The 19,472-nt window shown below is 40.0% G+C and overlaps 2 protein-coding genes across 4 annotated transcripts in view; one reads left to right on the top strand and one right to left on the bottom strand.

Annotated features, from left to right (window-relative positions):
* garre1 (granule associated Rac and RHOG effector 1) overlaps positions 1-16,768 on the top strand; it is a 33,485-nt gene extending 16,717 nt beyond the window's left edge. For 2 of the 3 annotated variants that reach the window (XM_030125000.1, XM_030125005.1), the window contains exons 3-14: positions 3,320-3,532; positions 4,359-4,499; positions 4,642-4,737; positions 4,887-5,048; positions 5,406-5,564; positions 7,721-7,818; positions 9,222-9,347; positions 9,481-10,613; positions 12,163-12,331; positions 13,781-13,918; positions 14,182-14,257; positions 14,710-16,768. In XM_030125000.1, coding sequence (XP_029980860.1) covers positions 3,320-3,532; positions 4,359-4,499; positions 4,642-4,737; positions 4,887-5,048; positions 5,406-5,564; positions 7,721-7,818; positions 9,222-9,347; positions 9,481-10,613; positions 12,163-12,331; positions 13,781-13,918; positions 14,182-14,257; positions 14,710-15,042 — 2,844 coding nt within the window. In that variant the 3' untranslated portion in view covers positions 15,043-16,768. Of the gene's footprint in view, positions 1-3,319; positions 3,533-4,358; positions 4,500-4,641; positions 4,738-4,886; positions 5,049-5,405; positions 5,565-7,720; positions 7,819-9,221; positions 9,348-9,480; positions 10,662-10,861; positions 12,125-12,162; positions 12,332-13,780; positions 13,919-14,181; positions 14,258-14,709 lie in introns of those variants that run through there. The other variant, XM_030125013.1, reaches the window with a different exon arrangement.
* A 100-nt stretch (positions 16,769-16,868) lies between these two features.
* Positions 16,869-19,233, bottom strand: ss18l2 (ss18, like 2). Its single transcript, XM_030125081.1, has 4 exons — positions 19,081-19,233; positions 18,264-18,340; positions 17,274-17,358; positions 16,869-17,169 (listed from the first exon to the last, which is right to left on the bottom strand). The coding sequence occupies exons 1-4, from the start codon at positions 19,147-19,149 to the stop codon at positions 17,107-17,109; spliced, it is 294 nt and encodes a 97-aa protein (XP_029980941.1). The 5' UTR covers positions 19,150-19,233; the 3' UTR covers positions 16,869-17,106.
* Between the last annotated feature and the right edge of the window lie 239 nt (positions 19,234-19,472).

Below are 19,472 nucleotides of genomic sequence, written 5' to 3'. Positions count from 1 at the left end.
TCCAAATCAGAGCCCAGTTTTCTGGCTCCTCAGAGTGACTCTATTGCCAAATATGCATGAAAATGTCATGGTTTGTTTAGAGGCCGTTTGCCGAGCTTGTAAGTTTAAACCACAGCACAGAGCCCAGAGGCAAACAGAGAGGTCCCCTCAACCAGAAAGAGACCTTCATAGCTGCTCCAGTCAGACAACTACATAAGCACTCTCAGAGCATGCAGGAAACACACTGGAAAAACAACCCGTTGATCTCCAGCTGTTGAAAACACTCATGGCGTTTATCTCCTAAGATTGTCTGTAGAATAACCTGGGAGTGCCACGGTGAAAATTACTTTCAGTTTCTATAAAACCAAACCCAAGACACTAGTTTATGGGACAAATGTGACCTCAGAAAGATATTTTTTTTTGTTAGCATTAAGCAGCTAAGATTAGAAGACTTGTAGTAGTATGACATGACTATTTGTTTGTAAGAATTCAGATTCAGTCCACTGATAGTGCAGGTGTTCTCAGAAAATACAAGTATAAATGTTGATTGATGATTCGCCTTGTTTGGGCTTGAGAGAGGCCCAACTTCGACTTGGCTCTGCTACTCTCTTATTTCTCATATTTTCCATGACTGTGTGGGGATACTGCACAGCCAATCACATGTGTTACCCATTATCTTGTGCTGCAGCCATCAGCCATGTCCTCATTTTTTGCTTCACTTGGTTATTGTAGAAGATTTTGTAATGCTTGGAGTTCCATTTGATCACTGTCAGCTTGTGCTCCTCCTGTTTTATTAGCTTTATTAAGATATGCTATATAATTTCAGACTGTGGTATTCCGCTGTCCTATGTTGTTTCTTTATTATAGGACTATACTTGTCCTCTGTTATTTATGTTATTGTTTTTGTTGAATATGCACTGAATCAGCACTGAAAGATTGGGTTTTGATTAGTTGCTTAACATCAACAGCAGGAGAAGGAATTTCTCATGTTGTGCACCCTGGATCTGAGCCTGTGTTTATCAGGCCTCCCAGACTAAGAGCGTGCACAGAGGTAGCCAGTACATCTCTCATTTTCTACACTCTGTACTCAGCCCAAATTCAATCACTGCTTTTAATTTGACTTTCCAATCTGACATGCCAAAATAAATCTCATTCTATTAAAAAAAAAAATCGATGAGATAAACCTTACTGTGTATGTATATTTTGACTATAACATGCTAACCAGTATTATTCAGGATAACTGAGTGAGCTTTTGCGCATCTCTTTTTATTCTATTGCTTTAATGCAGGATAAAAATATGCTCTTTACGTCCTCTGTAAATACACTGAACAAGAGCGTGTTGACAGGGACAAAGGCAATGGCATTTGATCCTTTGACCCTCCATGATTTGGTCACTCCAAATAGAAGAAAGCGTCACAGATTTGCCATAAACTGACTCCAATACACTGCCGTAACACACCGGCACAGTTTGCTTATCAGTATCATCACACTGAAAATGTAACCTTTTTACCACCAACAAGGATTTCATCATTATTTCTATTGCCATAGAATTTGTATTTTGCTTTCACTGGTCAAACCTATAAACCCGTATGCTGTTTTTGGTCATGATTTCTTGTAGCAGTTTTGAAAAAAGTAAGAAATCCAACAAACTGAGGTTGTGGGACATCCTGATACAGTCCTGATAAATCTGCTGATGTCCCGCTCCCATCTGCCATCAGGAAGCATACTTCTGTCTTTACAACTCAGCCTCCCCCTTGAGATATTTTCAGCAGGTACCTGAAAAAGAAAACCCTGTGACTATGGTGGACCATGTGGTGTCCTGTTTCTCTTATTTTGCTAAGTGGACAACAAACCAGTCTCCAAGCCTGGATTATTCTTGCATCAGACTCACATACACAAACTCAGACTCTGCTTTGGTGGTGTGTGATGATGTATATCAGTCTAACAGTGTCCGTGCAGTGTTCTAAGACTTAGCTATATATGCAGTGTATTTTATGTATAATTTTTGCATGTTTATTATCTGTTTATTTAACTAAGAAATTAAAAATGTAGGAAAAAAGTACATGTTTAGCCAGACTGTAAATTTCTGTTACATTGTTAGGCCAGTAAAAAAAAGTGAAAACATTTTGAGCAGTTTTGACCTGGAAATTCATATCTAACCAGGAATGATGTTTCCTGTTTTCCCTGCAGTGACACTGCTGTTTTGTCCAGTGTTTCAACTCCTGTTATCTATTTTTAGCACCTGCTTTTATTGTAAACCTTTCTCTTTTCCTCACACATAAATCAGAATTTCAGTTACACGTGTCCCATTTGCTTTACAACACCCATTGTGTTTGTTTTCATATGTTTGGTATCCGTTTACACCACATTAGTTATTACAAATCTGGTTAGCTAGCTGAAATCTGTTCATGCAGAGTAGAAGTATGTGAGAGGATATTGATTTATGATTTGTGGCACGTCCTTGGCTTCATCTATTTTTTATATGGGTTAGCCTGTTATTGTGTTTTCAGTGGAAAAACAATGAAGATGAATGTCTGAAGTGTGAATGGTTATTTTTAAGGCTGTGGGATCAAACAGAACTGCTGTAATTGTGTAACTGCCATTCTGCTAGTGCTGGTCCCAAACTACATTTATGTATTGCAATTCCAAAACAAATCCTGTGAATCAAGTCTGAAACATATGAGTTGAATAACTTGTTCAGATGGAATGAAAATTTTAAACAGTCAACAGTCATATTAAAGAATAACACTCCAAGGCAATCTGCTGATGTAGTTGATGTGGTTTGGTGAGTCAAGTCTGGAATAGTGAAACATTTATGAAAACAAAAAAAGTCTGTTGCAAATTTATTTATCATGCATTTTGCTTAAGGGAAAATTCTGTGCTTGAACAATAAGTTAGATCTTTTAATACATAGATTTTCTTTATAAAATGAAATGAAAAACACTTAAAATTAACTTGTCAGATCAAATGTTTTCTGTTTTACAGGTGTGATGTTCAAACCAAACATTCCCAAACTTAAAATACCCTGGATGGTTGAGTTTTGTAAATCTAGCCTTTTTTCTTGTTCTTGCATCTTTTTAATTGAATAAATATAAATATGTGCACACTATCACTACGGTGAAGAGGTGTCTGTTGCAGAAGCCAGTCATTATTTGATAACATTTTTTAAATTAGAGAACTTTAATTACTTCTTAATTAACTTTTTTCTGATACAGTTGCAAAAGCAGTTGTTTATGCACAGAGGCATGTGGACATACATCTCAGTAGAGTTATTGTTCATGATAGATGTTCATTAAAGAGGCTAATTGTAACCTCAGTCTTTTCTGTTGTTCTTCTCCAGGTACTGGGTCGATGCTTCCTCACGGTGATGCAGGTCCATTTCCAGTTTCTTTCACAGGCCTTGCAGAAGGTCCAGCCTGTGGCCCAGTCATGTCTGGCAGAGGCTTTGGCCCAGGCCCAGGAGCGTTGCACTAATACCCGCTCCCAAAGCTCTGACCTCGGGCCCCTTACAGAGCTGGAGGAAGCCTCCCGCTCATGGAAAGGTGTAGCTGAGGTAGGCAGACACAGGGCGCCCCAGGACTTGGGCCTTGGAAATACGGGGTTTTTCTGTGTGAAGTGAAAAGCCGACTTGTTATACATTCCTGAGAAATGCCACCCACTTATACTCCCTAGTCTTAATTTCCTATTTCCTCTTTTTGCCCTGCAGTTTGTCTGTGAACCTACATGCTATACTCTCTAAACTCCAGCCCATGTAAGGGTGGCTGTTTTAAGAGGACCTAACTAATCCTCCAGCTAATCAGTCCCTCTGGCCCATTTTGAGCTTTGCTGTATGTAGTGACGCAGAGAGGAGAATAGTGGGTTGATTGATCTGTTAAGCCCTGGCATGCAGAGTGTCAGCCCTGGAGGGGCTAGGCCTGCATAGATCCTGGTAGAATGTGCAGGGGGGTGGTTAGGATACTCTGGCAGAAGATTGACACACATTTTGTTACTGTAAAAGTTGTATTCCATAGGGCTTTAAGCTGATCTTTTATTTGCTTTAAGCCCCAAGTCTACTGTTAAACCACATATACATACTTCACATTATATTTTAAATGATGATGCTGATAATTATTGTCATGATCATTTTATTCATGTAGAGCATTAGCAGGCAAATGCAGGATTCCTAGAAAGCAGTCCAACAACAAAAAGTCAGACAAGGGCAACACAAAGTGGAAGGTGGTTAAGATAGTAAAACAAAAAGATAAAGTTTAAGCTTCAGAAGAAATCAACCAATGTTAAAATATGTCATGTATTACTCTGTGAGACTGTTGTATAGAAATATGGATGTCCTTATTGTCTCGTCTGACCTCGTGGTTTTTTTTGTACTCTTTTGCTCTCAGGCCACAGCAAGGTTAAGAGAGAGGGGCCGGGACGGCTGCCTGGCAGGCATCCAGGTTCAGCAACTGTTCTGTTCCAACACCACCACCATCCCTGAGCACCAGCTGAAGGAGCTCAATATGAAGATTGACAATGCTTTACAGGTACAGTATCGTATCATAGACTTTTGCAGAGGGAACTGCAGTGTTTTTTAATTTAATATCACCAGAGAAGAAAACCTTTTGTTCTTAGTGAAGTAGGCAATGTTGGACTGATGGTTGGCTGTATTTTACTCTCTATTTCCAGGCTTACAAAGCAGCACTAGAAAGCCTGGGCCACAGTGAATATGCTCTTAAGGCTGGGTTTCATCTGAACCCCAAATCTGTGGAGGCAGCATTACAGGTTGGTTCACTCTCAAAAAAAAGTTCTCCAACTCATGAAAGGCAAAGGGAAAGATGATAAAATTTACAGTGTATAGATAATACAATATTTTTACATTTATGGATTGTTGTCTACATTATGTATCATTGTTTTTGTTCTTGGGTGAGCAGGGCTGCTGCAGTGAGGCAGAGGCCCAGCAGGCGGGCAGGATGCAGACCACCTCCCAGCCGATCCAGTGCGAGCTACCTACGATCCCTGTGCAGATCGGCTCACATTTCCTCAAAGGAGTGTCCTTTAATGAGTCAGCGGCAGAAAACCTCAAACTAAAGACGGTATGGTCCCACCAGTCTAGCTATATACGACTACAGGTCACCAAGATTGAACTGAGTTAAAGTTGTCCTGCTAGGCATAACATTACTAATCACCAACAGACTCTTGAATTTTTGTACAAATCTCTGTCTCGTCCATCAATCCTAGAACATAAACCACTTGTTAACATAGTATGTTGTTTTTTTTTTCTTTTCAAAACACAGTTGGAAGGAAAACAGAATGGCTCCTTTAAGTCCAGTTACAGTAATCTCAGCAAATTTGTAAATTAATGAAGGCTCTATTTACATATTCACTGGTGGAACATCGGCAGACAGTGACTGCAGACAGCTTTGTTGATTGTTCGTGTTCTGTATCCTCAGCACACAATGCTGCAGCTCATAAAGGATGCACTGGGCCAGAACGGAGTGACTCCAAGAGACGACTCTCCTGTCACAGAAGTCCTCAACCAAGTCTGCCCATCTAGTTGGAGAGGAGCCTGTAAGACAGCTGTCCAGCTTCTGTTTGCACAGGCTGGTCTGGTGAGTAGAGATGTTAAAGATCAGGGACACTGCAGTAGGGATTATATGTCCACAAGGCCTCTCCTTATTGTCTATAATAATTTGCCACAAAGGAACACACTTGGAAACAAATATGTTTTTGTTTCTGAATGAAATTCTTGAATTATTGGAATTTCTTTTTGGGGAACTTTTGGGCTACTATAGTGTTACCGTTTCCTTTGGTAACAAACAAAGTAAAAATTTTTTCAGAAAAACATAAATGAAAAATGAAAGAGAGCCAAACATACATATTTCTCTTTTTGTGCAGGTTTTCTCTTGAAAGGGGGGGCAGCATATACTGGATAGGAAATTCTCTATTTGGTTCTCATTCATTATACTGATCTTTTGATCCAGTATCAGTCATCTGTGTTTTTGATACCACAGAACAGTGAAAAGGAGGTGGCATGCTGACGTGAACAGGCCTGTTGTACATCTCTGACACTACGACTTCATTAACGGTGTTCCTTTGTGTATCTGTGGGTTTGGCAACTTAACTCCCATTGTTTGTGAGATTTGTAATGGAGATGAGGATATCTGAAAAGTTGCTTTGAGGCAGAGGAGAGGTGAAAACAAACACCCAGAGAAAGACAAAAGCAAAGAAACATTCCTGGAGCATCTGGGTGAAGGATGGGCTCGCCTGGGCCAGTCTACAAACAGAACCCCCCGCCCATTGGAAAGGAGAGACACTGGGAGGAGGGTCAGCAGCAGGACTCGCCTCAGAGTAACACCAGTGTGTTTATGCTCCGATGTTTATTTCCTCTGTGTGGTCTGCTCTGTTTTCAACGTCAGGCAGAGGGAGTGTTCCCATCCAGCCTGGTGCTAACTGTAAAACAATCCCTGGATGATGAATGAACGCTTTGCATTAGCGCCTTATCTGAGCCTTTTGCCACTCAACCCAAAATAGATCACACACAAGTGAGCACAGACACACACACACAGTGTCTTCCCCACACTGTCGCTTTTCTTCCTTTTAACTTGCGTGACATTAACAGTAAGAATGACCATATCTGTCTAGTTGTCCTTCCTGGCAACATTCCTCTTCAGTGACTCCCTTTTTCCTACTTGTCATGACACCCACTGTCTTGACAAGTCTATTTAGCTGCCGTTCCTTCTTCTTCCTGCCTCAGTGGCCTCGTCGTGTGTGTGTGTGTGTGTTTGTTTTGACACGGCTGTCAGACTGTGTGTATGCGTAGCTCTCACATGGGCAGCCCAGGGTTTCCAAGGATACACCTGCTTTTTTAATAACAATGGAGTAACTTCCTGTATTTCAGGAAATAGACTCCTCCCACTTTCCCTCCCTCTTTGTGACCCAGCTGCATTGGTCCCAAGGAGCCAAGGCCACTTTCAAAGAACTTGCAAATATATTTGAGTAGCAGCAGGCAGGAAGGCTGGTCTGTTTGTTGTCACCAGCTGATTGAATACGCTCGGCTTCCTCACCTTGAACCTCCTCTCTATTTGCGCACTGAGAAATTAATGCCTGACACCTGAAAGGTTCTGGCTGTAGTTTGGAAGCATTTCAATGTTCCCATGGTCAACGAGAGGACAGAGCTGAGTAGTTAATATAGAGGCAAAAAAGGCTGATGTTTGGTTTTTAGTGCTGCATCAGCGCCTAATGCTTACTGTTCACTGAAGGAGCACATAAAGAACTTAAGGGCGCAAATAATTTAATGGGTTAATAATATTTTTCCTTAAGAGATAAAGGAGACATTTACAAGCAAAAGGATTTAATTTATATGTAACTCTTAGATATAAACAGCAAACAGTCTGTGGTGTGTGTTGAGACATGAAGGCACTGTTCGAGCAGCTCTTGCAAGTTGTCTGGCCTTCTTCAAACTCAATGACCTGTGTGGACATTGTTATTATGTTACCAACATTTTTGATTTGAAAAAATAGACTGTTTATGCTGTTTTTTAATACTTTGATTCACACAAATGCTTTTAAATACATTTTGCTGCTTATAACCGTCTATGTTTAGCCGCAAATGTGAGTAAAATGGTTACTCTGTAGGGTTGTTATTGGTTTTAGTGTCCTGTATTACAGCGCTTGGATAAACTGAGAAAGAACTGAGTCAACATGAATAGAATATGAATATATTCAACAATGAGCTGATGCAGATGTGTTTGTATGCCTTCCAACAGGTGGTGGTTGACACAGCTCAGATTGAAAACAAGGAGGCCTATGCTCCACAGATCACTCTGGAGGGATCCAAAGTGGTTGTTCAGGTACCCTCTACATGGTAAGTAAATCAAAACATTTGGTCAACCATTAATCTTTAATTGATAATCTGTCATTTATTTTATATATACATCTGCATTTGTTTATCTCGTGGCAGTGGAGTAACAATAGGATTTTGCCCCTTAATGAGTTCAATTGTATCATTTGTCTCAGTCTAAAGTGAATAAATAGGAGAGTTTATGAGGTGTTTGCAGCGAGGTTGGCCATGTGGTTCTGTATGTAGTGGAGACTTTATATGTAGCAACACTTTTCATACAGTCGTGGAAAAAATGATTAGCCCATCAAAAGTAATCAAAAACAATAGTTATGTAATCAAGTACTTACTCCTGTGTGTATCATGTGTCTAAAACAGACAAAAGAAAATGTGGAATACCTAAAAGCACTGTTTTTGGCAGTACAATGCCATAGATATTGATGTAAGAACTGAAGTGATTTTGTTGATTATCAAGAAAACATGGAAAATGTCTAGATATCAGCTCTGAAATTAAACTCTTGAGCTATTTTTGTTATCATTATATTTGTCCAAACAAATGTACCTTTAGTTGTACCAGGCATTAAAATGAACAAGAAACTGAAGAAAGCAAGAGTGGTCTAATAATTTTTTTCGCAACTGTAGTTGAATATAATTTCCACAGTCATGAATGGGATTGAAACATGTTGTCACTTCCTACTTTCAGTGAGCGAATATGTTCCGCAGAGAAGAATATAAGTGTCATGTCCTTCCCCACTGAAGAAAACGCCCTCAAACAAACCCTTTCTTAATAAAGACGAACATTCAGCATCAGTGGTTTTCATTGGTTATGCTTAAAAGGACAATAATTATTGCACTTTATCTATCTTAAAAAAAAGGTGCGTAATTGTACAGCTGTAACAAGAGTATGCTTAGTTTTTTTTTTAAACTGATGCTGGCTTTGTGAAATGTTTCTGAAAGAGTGAACTTGTTGAAGTTTGTTGTTGTTAGCTTCATAACCTTAGAGATAATATTTTAGTTTTCCGTTTCCATCAAGTTAAACAAAGGTTATGTGCTCCTTTATACAAGTTAAGGTTAAAAGCTGCTGATTGAACTACATAACATTTGCAATTATGATTAAGACATCATAGGAGGATTTAAATGGAGATACTGACATCTCCTGCACTACGACCTGTCTGTTTTTTAAGCCTTTGTTGTTCTGGTTGACAATTGTGGGAAGTGAGCTTGAATTACATTTCACATAAGGAGACAAAATTGCGCAAAGCCAGATGGTAAGCTGAAAAAGCATGTAGGACATGTTTATGCTGCCTCTTGTTGTTTATGAGTATCACATATCATGTATTAATTTCTTTAGCAAGTGCACCTGGTCTTTGTGTATGGGACATTATGTTGAATTTGTCGTTCATGCTCCATCCTGCTGTTCATGTGTTCAGGTGTCTGAAGGAGGACCCAGCCACGATGTCCCTGCTCCAGCGGAGCCTGGACCCGGAGAAGACTCTAGGCCTTGTAGATGTGCTCTACACAGCAGTGTTTGACATCAACAGGTGGAAGGAAAGAAAGTGAGTGTTAAGTTGATGATGTTGAGTAAAATTAATGTCTTTTCAGCTAACTTTCTTTACAGGGAATATGTCTGAAAACATGGCTTCATGGAGCTTTACAGAGCTTAATTTTTTTTCTGTTTTCCCTATAAAGAGAGCAAGCCTTGCCAACTATCCAGATTCAGCTACAGCGTGAGACCCCAGACTATGGCGGCCAGGCAGACCTGCCTCCTGGGACCAGCTCTAAGACCTCCAGTGGACTGCCGAAGACAATATCTAAGTTGACATCCAAGTTCACCAAGAAGGTCTCATCCAGCTCTCATAATAGTGGAGGCAGTTATTCCATTCCTAGCACCCCATCTCGCAGCATGCTAACAACCAGTAACTCTGAGGAGAAGGCCAAGAACCTGGGTCACAGTGATGGGAGGCTGCAGAGCATCCTGCAGATGGGCAGCCTCTCTTGCACTGCTGACTCCACCCAGCAAAACCAGCTGGCCAATGGCTTGGTGTCCGAGGACCAGGGGATGAACCTCCCCACTGACCAAGAGATGCAGGATGTCATTGACTTTCTCTCAGGATTTAATATGGGCAAATCCCAGCAGGCCTCGCCCCTGGTCAAGAGGAGGAACTCTGTGGCATCTGCTAACCCCGCTGAGCTGAAGCCCCCCAGTGGACCTCCACCGACTTCCCAGGCCATCTCTCACAGTGCTCTCCAGCCCCCGCCTCAGACCTTGCCCCAGCCTCAGCCTCAACCACAGCCTCCTCCATCAGTGCCGAAGCAGCAGCCTCAGCCACAACCGCAGCCACCTCCTCCACCGCAACAACAGCCTCAGCCTCAACAGCAGCAGCAGCAGCAGCCGCCACCTCCTCCTCCTCAGCAGCCCTCTCCACAGGCCCTTCAGTACTACCAGCACCTCCTGCAGCCCATCAGTCAGCAGCAGCCTCCTCCTCCTCAGCTTCCTCCTCAGCAGACCCCACCTCAGGTTCTGCCTCAACAACGAGTGGCAAGCAAGTGGCTCAGCACATCGGGCCAGCAGCCTCCTCCACAGGGCCCCCCTGCAGGGCTTTCACCCCTGGGTCCCATCGGCCAATGGAGCTCACCTGGACTGCCAGACTTGAGCTCAGACTTATACAGCCTTGGCCTGGTCAGCACATACATGGACAGTGTCATGACAGAGATGTTGGGTCAGAAGCCCCAGGGGCCCCGAAACAACACCTGGCCCAACAGGGACCAGAGTGAAGGAGTGTTTGGAGTCTTAGGAGACACACTGCCCTTTGATCCAGCAGGTGAGATGGAACCTCCCTTTCAGACATTTTATATGTATATATATCAAGGTTATATATATATATATATATATATATATATATATATATATATATATATATATATATATATATATATATATATATATATATACATATATATATATATATATATATGTGTATATATATATATATATACATATATATATATATATATATATATATAAAACCTTGATATATAAATATATATATATATATATTTATGTATCAAGGTTTTATATATAATTCATCTGTGACTGTTTGTAATGTAGCATATCAGAGCAGATTGGACACAATGGCTGTGGCAACCGCTCATCAGTTACAACTTTGTCAGCACAGCAGTAAGAGGGAGGCACACCTGTAGCTTTGCTGACTCTCGTTTCTTTTTTCCCTTTTATTGAAGCAGAGAATAGAACAATAGTGATGCTCACCAGTGGTGGAAACACGGATAAAGAACACAAAGATAGAGCAGAAAAGAATTTTAAAAGAAAATGAAAATCAAAGATACTTGATGTTGATGATGATAATAGTTTGAAATAAGTTGCTTTTCTGAGGATCTTTTCTAAACGAACTTAACAAAGGGTTTTATGACAGAACTAATGACATTATTGTACTACCTCTTTATACCAGTATAATAACTTTCATACTGCATGTGTGGGTGTCCACAAGCATCTGTGTATTCCTCTTGAAACCATTACATCAGTTACACACATACCCGTACACCCAAGCGAAATATACTCATCTAGATGCAAATATTAATTGTCCCATAAAATGAAAATAGTGTACAGACATAGGTCAATAACAACGTAAAGGGAGTACTATACAAATATTAATTCATTGTAACTAGGAGGCACAGGGTTATATTAAAATCATGAAGGCTAATGGCAGAGGGTTTAAATCCCGGCTCATAATCACTTCAGACTAAAGTATCATCTGCTCAACCATTACTGTAAGGAAACAAACTGTCATTTCTGCTTGATTAGTTATCAAAATTTCATGTTTTATTGTCCAAACCAGTACATGGGCAGGATATATTTTTTTATAAAAGTCTATTTCCTATATTCTGTTTGGCTGTATGTTGAACATATGTATGCTACATGTATTTTCTGTACAGTGTAGGTTATGTCATGGTGTCAGGCTGTGAGTGTGTAATTGTACTAACTGGACTGTTTTTTATTGTAATTATATGTAGTTTTTGAACCATTTAGGCTTATTTAGTATAATGTTAGACTCAGAGCTTTGTAGAACAATCAATATCATCAGATAGTGTATTCATCTTTTTCCTACTATAGGTGGCAGTGACTGGACGTTGAGCGTTTATGCTGAATTTCGACTGTCAGTTTCTATTTTTACAATGCAGCAGACCCTTTTGATTGCAGTGGAGGCCTATTGTGCACAGTTGACTTATGGCTATTGTGAGTTTTCTGCCATGGTAGACAGTCTGGCTGAACGGATTGAGCTCCAGGGTGCGAAAGAGAAAAGCTGAGGGGGTCAGAAACTCATAGTTGTGTTTATCCTCCCTTTCCATGTGCAGTTGGCTCTGACCCCGAATTTGCACGTTACGTTGCCGGTGTCAGTCAGGCCATGCAGCAGAAAAGGCAGGTGCAGCACATCCGTCGGCCCAGTAACAGTCGCAGTAACTGGCCAATGCCTGATGAGCAGCAGCACAGGACCTGGTCCCACCCAGAATACTACAGTGAGGGGTAGGTGAACCATACAGACCATCTACCTCCATGACCCTCATCACAATATTCAGGAAAATGTTGAAAATAAACACACACACACACACACACATGTGGGTGTACATTTTCAGATACCATCTACTATTAAAATCTTTTGGATTATATCAGTTATACGGCAGATGTTAATATGTGAGGCATTTACTGTGTTAGTCATGACTGCACAAGTGTTTGACAACACCATCCTACTTATAGACTAATCCATGGAAGAAGGCAGAAGTAAACAAGCAACCATTACTGCAGTGGCATTTCACATTTAAACCTCACACAGTGTTCTTGTAATATGAGGACTCTGCTTTTTAACTAATTATAAATAGGTTGCAGTTAAATTTGATGATAAGGTTCATGTTGAAATGAAGTAATAAGAATGTACGATAAAGCAAGTCCACTTGACATTAAATTTATACCTGTCAAAACGTCTAGCTATTAAAATCCAAATGAATATGAAGTTGTTCTGTACAGGGTGGGGAAGCAAAATTTACAATATTTTGAGGCAGGGATTGAAAGACAGTGTATGACCAATTAGTTTATTGAAAGTCATGAGAATTTATTTGCCTCAAGAAAATGTACATAATAGAAAATGTTTTTATTCTATGTGTCCTCCTTCTTTCTCAATAACTGCCTTCACACGCTTCCTGAAACTTGCGCAAGTGTTCCTCAAATATTCGGGTGACAACTTCTCCCATTCTTCTTTAATAGTATCTTCCAGACTTTCTTGTAATAGTTTTGCTCATAGTCATTCTCTTCTTTACACTATAAACAGTCTTTATGGACACTCCAACTATTTTTGAAATCTCCTTTGGTGTGACGAGTGCATTCAGCAAATCACACACTCTTTGACGTTTGCTTTCCTGATTACTCATATGGGCAAAAGTTTCTGAAAAGGTATGGATAATAGTGTTAGGTATGATTATGACATCAATATATGTTTGGTTTCAAAACAATTGACGTAGTGCCTGCTGAGAAAAAACAACTAAATGTTCATTGTAAATTTTGCTTCCCCACCCTGTATTGATCTCCATGTGAGGGGAGTATTTATCAAATGTCATGACATTATTTTAGTGAAACTGAACCTTTTGGTGGTTAAATCCATTGAAAGTGATTACCTAGATCACCTCTGCCATCCCTGCTGTTAGAACTGAGAATAAATATAAAATAATAGTCAGACATCAGACTCACATTCATTATATATTTATGTAACCATCCCTGAGTTCAACATACTGTTTACAGTTTTATAGACTGTACTAAACTTTTTCCCATATTTAACAAGAGATCATCATTAACTCTTAAAAAGTAACATTTTCATGTGAAAGTGTCATGTAATTGCACCAGTCTTTGCCTTATTAAATGTCTGCAGTGTGTGATATAACATAATGGTTGCGCTGCTGATGCTGCCTCTGACTGCGTCCACAGGGAGGCTGTAAACAGCAGCTGGTCAGCCAATCAGGGGGATTCGGCCAGCTCCAGCGATGAGACATCCTCAGCCAATGGCGACAGTCTGTTCTCCATGTTTTCTGGGCCAGACCTTGTGGCAGCAGTTAAGCAGAGGAGGTATGTCCCAAACTTTTCCACTAATAACCTAAATAAATCACAGTTCTGGGTGTAATCTCTCCTCTCTCATTATACATCATTTGATAATGGCTGTCTAAAGGCCGGAATATTTTTAGGGATGTATAGTATAAGCATGGCTGCACCTACTCCCTCCGTATTGCAGTCATTATCACTGACGAATGCCAGCTGGAGTTTACTGCTCTCAGAAATCCTGCCAGTATTTTGTCACTGGTGTGGTTTATATAACATTTCTCTGTTCACAGAAAACACAGCTGTGGTGAGCCGGAGGTGTGCACACTGCCCTCACCACCACTCCATCACATCGGGGATGACAACCAGGTAAAAAATGCAACGTGTCTTTACATGTCAACACCTCATTTTAACCCATTAAGACAGAATGTAGTTTGTGTTTTTATGAATGTAACATTTGTATGCATCTGTTTGTTTTTACCCTTGAAAGTGGGTTTGACATTTGCAAATTTTTACCTTTACAACCATGTGCGGTCTGTTTTTACCTCTTAAGGTTGAGACCATAGTGAAGTTTTCAAACAATGGGTTAAGTAAATACCACAGTAGTAGTGATGAATATTTGATTGTTTTCCAAAATCTAATTTGGTGTCAGTTGAGCTTCAGAATGAATGGATATGTTTTGGCATTACTCAGCAATTTCTATGGTGATGACAGTAGGATTTTTTTTCTGCTCAGCTGCAGACAGTGGCACCTGGTTGAAACATATTATAGCATGCAGGCTTTTTTAAATTGCGTCCTTTGCCATCCACTGTGCTCCACAGGACAGCAAAACGAAAACCTGGCCCCCAAAAGCACCGTGGCAGCACTCCAACACCAACACCATGCCCAATCCCAGCTCTTCCTTGTACCAGATGAACATCCCTCCTTCCTCGCAGTGGAGTGACTCCATGCAGATGCTCCAGTCTCCTGTGTGGTCCACCGCCAGTGACTGCTCCCCCTCGACGGGCATCTCCTCTGGTTTTCCCTTCACCCAGCAGCAGCAGCAGCAACAGCAGCAGCAACAGCAGCAGCAGCAACACAAACCCATGACCAAGGGCTTTAAATCCTTCCCCCTCAAACACGAGCACAGACCCTCCTACCTTCACCAGTACTGATGGCGATGCAGCGGTCCGATGGTGAAGCAAAGCGCAGTGGAGGGTCTGTAGCTCTGTCAGATGAGCCACAGAGTGGGCCAAGGTGCACACATGATAGTCCACACCCACTAAATTGGAAAATTTCAGCCTGAGGCTCTCCAGCCTGCCAGGTAAAATTAAGTATACACACTGGCTCAACATTTTTGTATCTATATTTTTCCATGCCAAACATGCCCATTTGAAAGAGAGACATATTTTACAGTTTTTCGAACTGCCATGTTTTAACTACAACAGATGCATGTGTTCCGCCGGCAGCAGTTAGTCTATTGGTCGTTTCTCTGTCTGTTGAGCTGACCTAGTGCGTCTCCTCAGACTAGAGCTGGAGACATGCGCGGCCGTCACCGACTTGGTTCTGCGGCTGAAAGTGTGTGTACAGGTGAGGAATCACAGGAGGGCATGGGGCTTGAAGCGTTCTCCTTTTGCCCATAATAAATATACTGTGTCTACATAGCTGTAACTGCCAAATCTCACGCAAGATGACCCAGAATACAGCTACCATCTACTGTTTCATAGCTTGTAAAATACTGAAGTTGAAATATAAATATTTAGTTCTTTTTATTAAGAGGCTTTGAGCAGGCTCAGCGTAAATATAGTAAGTCACTGCAGAGGTGTAATTTGAGAGAAATACACTACTTTTTCAACAACTGACCAGAGTTAAGAATTATAGCAGTAACTATGTGCCATGTTGGTATTGATAGCACTTGCAGATTATTATTTCCAACCAAAGCGTTGTTCAGAAAATGAATGGTGCTGAAGAGATAAGAGGTGGTCTGAGATTATTATAGAGAAGCGGTGAAGTTACAAACCCTACTGGTTGTGAGCATTGGGGAACATCTTCACAAACAGAAGCGCATTCATTTATTTCTTCCTCTAATTGGCAGTTGTTTGTTCCAGATTGACACTAACTCCCATGAACCTAACTTTTTTGTTTTGTTTAATAATACAATATTTTCTTGTACAATTATTGACAGTATTAATCTTATTTTTGTATTTTCTTACATGTTATACCATTACTGTATGTTAGTATTCTTGTAGACATATTACATAAAACATTATTTTTCACCTCCCAATATGTGAAAAGCACATTTTTTTCCTACAGAGTGGATCTACACCATCTATCTATAAACGTTACCAAATATGCCATGCTAAACACTAAAACATTGTGTGATGAGGGTGTTTTTGAGCCCTTGTTTCTTCGGTTTCTATGGCAATGGGCTGAATTTAAGCGCCCAGAATGTTCTTTTTGTGATGTTTGCGGATGCCAATGTTGCCTGTATTTATGAAATGACACCATGTTTTCAGAAAACTAACATACTTAACATGTTTACAGAGAATTGTTTGCTGTATATACATATAAATGTATATCTTTTTATAGTTAATGTGCTTTGCACAATCAAGATATAGGGTTTGTTGCTTTTTGTCTGTGTTATCTCCCTAACTGTTGCAGCCTTTTTTAATGACATCATTACAGACCTTGGACTGTAACTGTTAGCTTCTCAGCTGTGTCAAATGGTTTACTAGTGGCTTCTACAAAATAAAAAAAGAATAAAAACATGTTGCCCTGATAGAAGATATGAAGGGGGACTGCTTGGCTTATGTTGCTTATTGTTCTCTTGAGCTGGCAACTGAATCTTTCCAAGTGTACCAGCAATGCAAAAAATGAATAAAAATGACTAGCAATTCAAAATGCTGTCTAACTTTTTTTTTAAATTCATGATTAATTTGCCTCCCTGAATGTGAAGATGGGTTCAAGCTCTACTATAAATGTTCCATATAACAACATCAAGAAAGTTACCATCTTCATAATGTTTTTAATCAAGAGTTGGAGTAGAAAAAGTGACATTTGGAATTCACAGAACTCTTCACATAATATAATAAATATCCAACAGCAGCAAAACACTGGCATGTAGTAGGTTACATTATTGAAAACAATGCCATCTCACATTGAACAAACATAAATATGCATCCTTCACTCAAAATTAAAGTTTTGTCCTCCCCCTCCCATGTTAACCCCAAGGCATGCTGTCATCGTGTCTCCTTGTGTCCATTCACAGTGGGAGCAGAGGCTGAGCTTTCATCAGATGTTGGCTGGAAAAACAAATACCATACTATTAAGTATAAAACTGTAGTTAAGAGAATACGATAAGAATTTGTAGTGTAACAGTTACAAATGCACTTTGACTCTGTTTCACCTTTGAAGAGGGAGCCATGATGTCAGGGCTGGCATCAGCTATAGTTGCCAGGTAAACAATATTTCGGTGTAGGATCTGTTGGTATCTGGTGAGAAGGCAGAACAGAAAACAGCTGAAACAGCGACTAAACCAGGGGTCAGCAACCCTGGTCCTAGAGAGCCACTATCCTGCATGTTTTAGATGTTTCCCTCTTCCAGCACACCTGATGGTCATTATCAGGCTTCTGCAGAGCTTGATGATAGACTTATCATTTGAATCAGGTGTGTTGGAAGAGGGACACATCTAGAACATGCAGGATAGTGGCTCTCTAGGACCAGGGTTGCTGACCCCTGGACTAAACAAAACAAATATGGGGCAAAGAGAGAAATAGCATTTGTGTAGGATGTCTTAACAATGCTGCGAGCTAGAGAAAAAAAAAAAAACAGAAAAATTACACACAATATCAAATTAAAACATAAAAATGATACTTTAGCTTCTCAAATGTACCTCACACTATTTGATATTTTATTATCCTGTTGAAAAGAAGCCTATTAAAGTTTAAAGAATATTCAGAATGTACTCATGTTAAGTACTAAATCAACAAAGTGAACAAAAACCAACAAAAGATTGGGACTGAAATGGTTTTTTTCCCCTCTTGCATGGAGATACAGAGTTTGAACAAACATGTATAGTTGAAATGTAAAAGTACTACTAATATGCACACACACACACACACACACACACACACACACACACACACACACACACACACACACACACACACTGTTGACAGCAACAAACATAAACATGCATTTTCTTTAAGATTTTCTGAATCTTAAAAGCAAAAACTTGACTTTCATATGCTAGAACTCATACAATCCCTGATTGCTGTGCAGACCACAACTGACAAAGACATACAATCATACACACACCTCACATTATATCACTATGCATATGACTGTTCCCACTCAGTTGAATGAGTGACCGATGAGTGTGGATAGTCTGACTTACTGCACACACTCCACTGCCCGTCCTTTCTGCATGTACTCAGTGATGCATCTTATGAGCTGGTCGTTTTCATCCAGTAGCTGTAACAGATAAAACAGACAGTTGTAGATTATCTGCTCCTCCCATCATATCTACTGAATAATTCCACCAGGTAGTGAACTTCAGTGTAGTACAGGACTTGGATTCAGATCTGTATCACCAAGAGTCTTGAAGGTCCATGACTTTAGTGTCTATTATAAATTAAATTCTATTATGAATATGGTCTTGTGTGAAAGAGGACTAAATATAAGTGTGAATCCCAATATCTGAGGTTACTATGATCGAAGATGAGGTCAAGAAAACCCATCACATACGATCATAAACAAAACAGTCATGTTGGTAGAAGCTTTAACTCTGCATGTCTTGGGTTATTTTTTCGGAGCAAGAGGTGCTTTCACTTCCGAGGTAGTGTCAATGGACTAAAAATGTAATGTAATGTTAAATAAATAAATAAAAATGGTCAAAAATCCAGGCAGACTATTGCAAATCCCTCTCAGAGATAGAAAGGATGAAACGTCCGATCACTTTTCATGGCAAATATTAAGCAGTTAAAGTGTTGATTCCGTGTAAAACGTCTCTGGAAAGAAAGCCAGAGAAAAAAACAAACAAAAAACTGAAGAGGTAAATTAAAGAATAAAAGCTGTTTCCATATAACAGTATCATATACGACTCTTGTTTAGTAGTAGTGAAATTAGCTAGCGGCTAACTGCTTTTTCACTGTGTGGGAATGAGCTAATACCGCGGTAACTGTTTCGTGAGGGTTCCTTAAATAATGACTTACCCTTTGTATTGTTTCCTGGTTAATTTTCGCTTTTCCTCGTAGTTTCTTTGGCACAAAAACTATCGACATTTTAGTAAAATATTTAGTAATACGCGCTCTCTTCTTCGTCTTCTTGTTTTGTGTTGCCTTTTTCTTCTTCTTCGGTTGTATTAACTTGTAGCCGCATGCTTAGTTTTAATTAGCGCCACCATCTGGAGAGTAGCTGGTCCAACATCCAGCACTCTGAACTCAGGTGTGGCAGAGGTATTCAAACTTTACATATGAATAAATACAAGTTAAAGTGCAAAATTTTACTTAAGTGTCACAGTTACCATGCTGTAGAATTATCCCTGTCAGTGTTTCATTATTGTTGAGGTTTGAAATGAGCTCATTTGAACTGTTTGGTAGATCTT

The sequence above is a fragment of the Sphaeramia orbicularis genome, chromosome 3 (genome assembly GCF_902148855.1).
Source record: "Sphaeramia orbicularis chromosome 3, fSphaOr1.1, whole genome shotgun sequence".
Classification (NCBI taxonomy): Eukaryota; Metazoa; Chordata; class Actinopteri; order Kurtiformes; family Apogonidae; genus Sphaeramia; species Sphaeramia orbicularis.
Note: the sequence above shows the minus strand (reverse complement) of the source record. Positions and strands in the feature narration are given on the sequence as shown.

Excerpts from the sequence above, each read along its gene's own strand:
- ss18l2 (XM_030125081.1), bottom strand. The coding sequence starts at position 19,149 with ATGTCGATAGTTTTTGTGCCAAAGAAACTACGAGGAAAAGCGAAAATT. Across the intron at positions 18,341-19,080 it reads ACCAGGAAACAATACAAAGG|CTACTGGATGAAAACGACCA; the intron begins GTAAGTCATTAT and ends TATCTGTTACAG. Across the intron at positions 17,359-18,263 it reads CGGGCAGTGGAGTGTGTGCA|ATACCAACAGATCCTACACC; the intron begins GTAAGTCAGACT and ends CCTTCTCACCAG.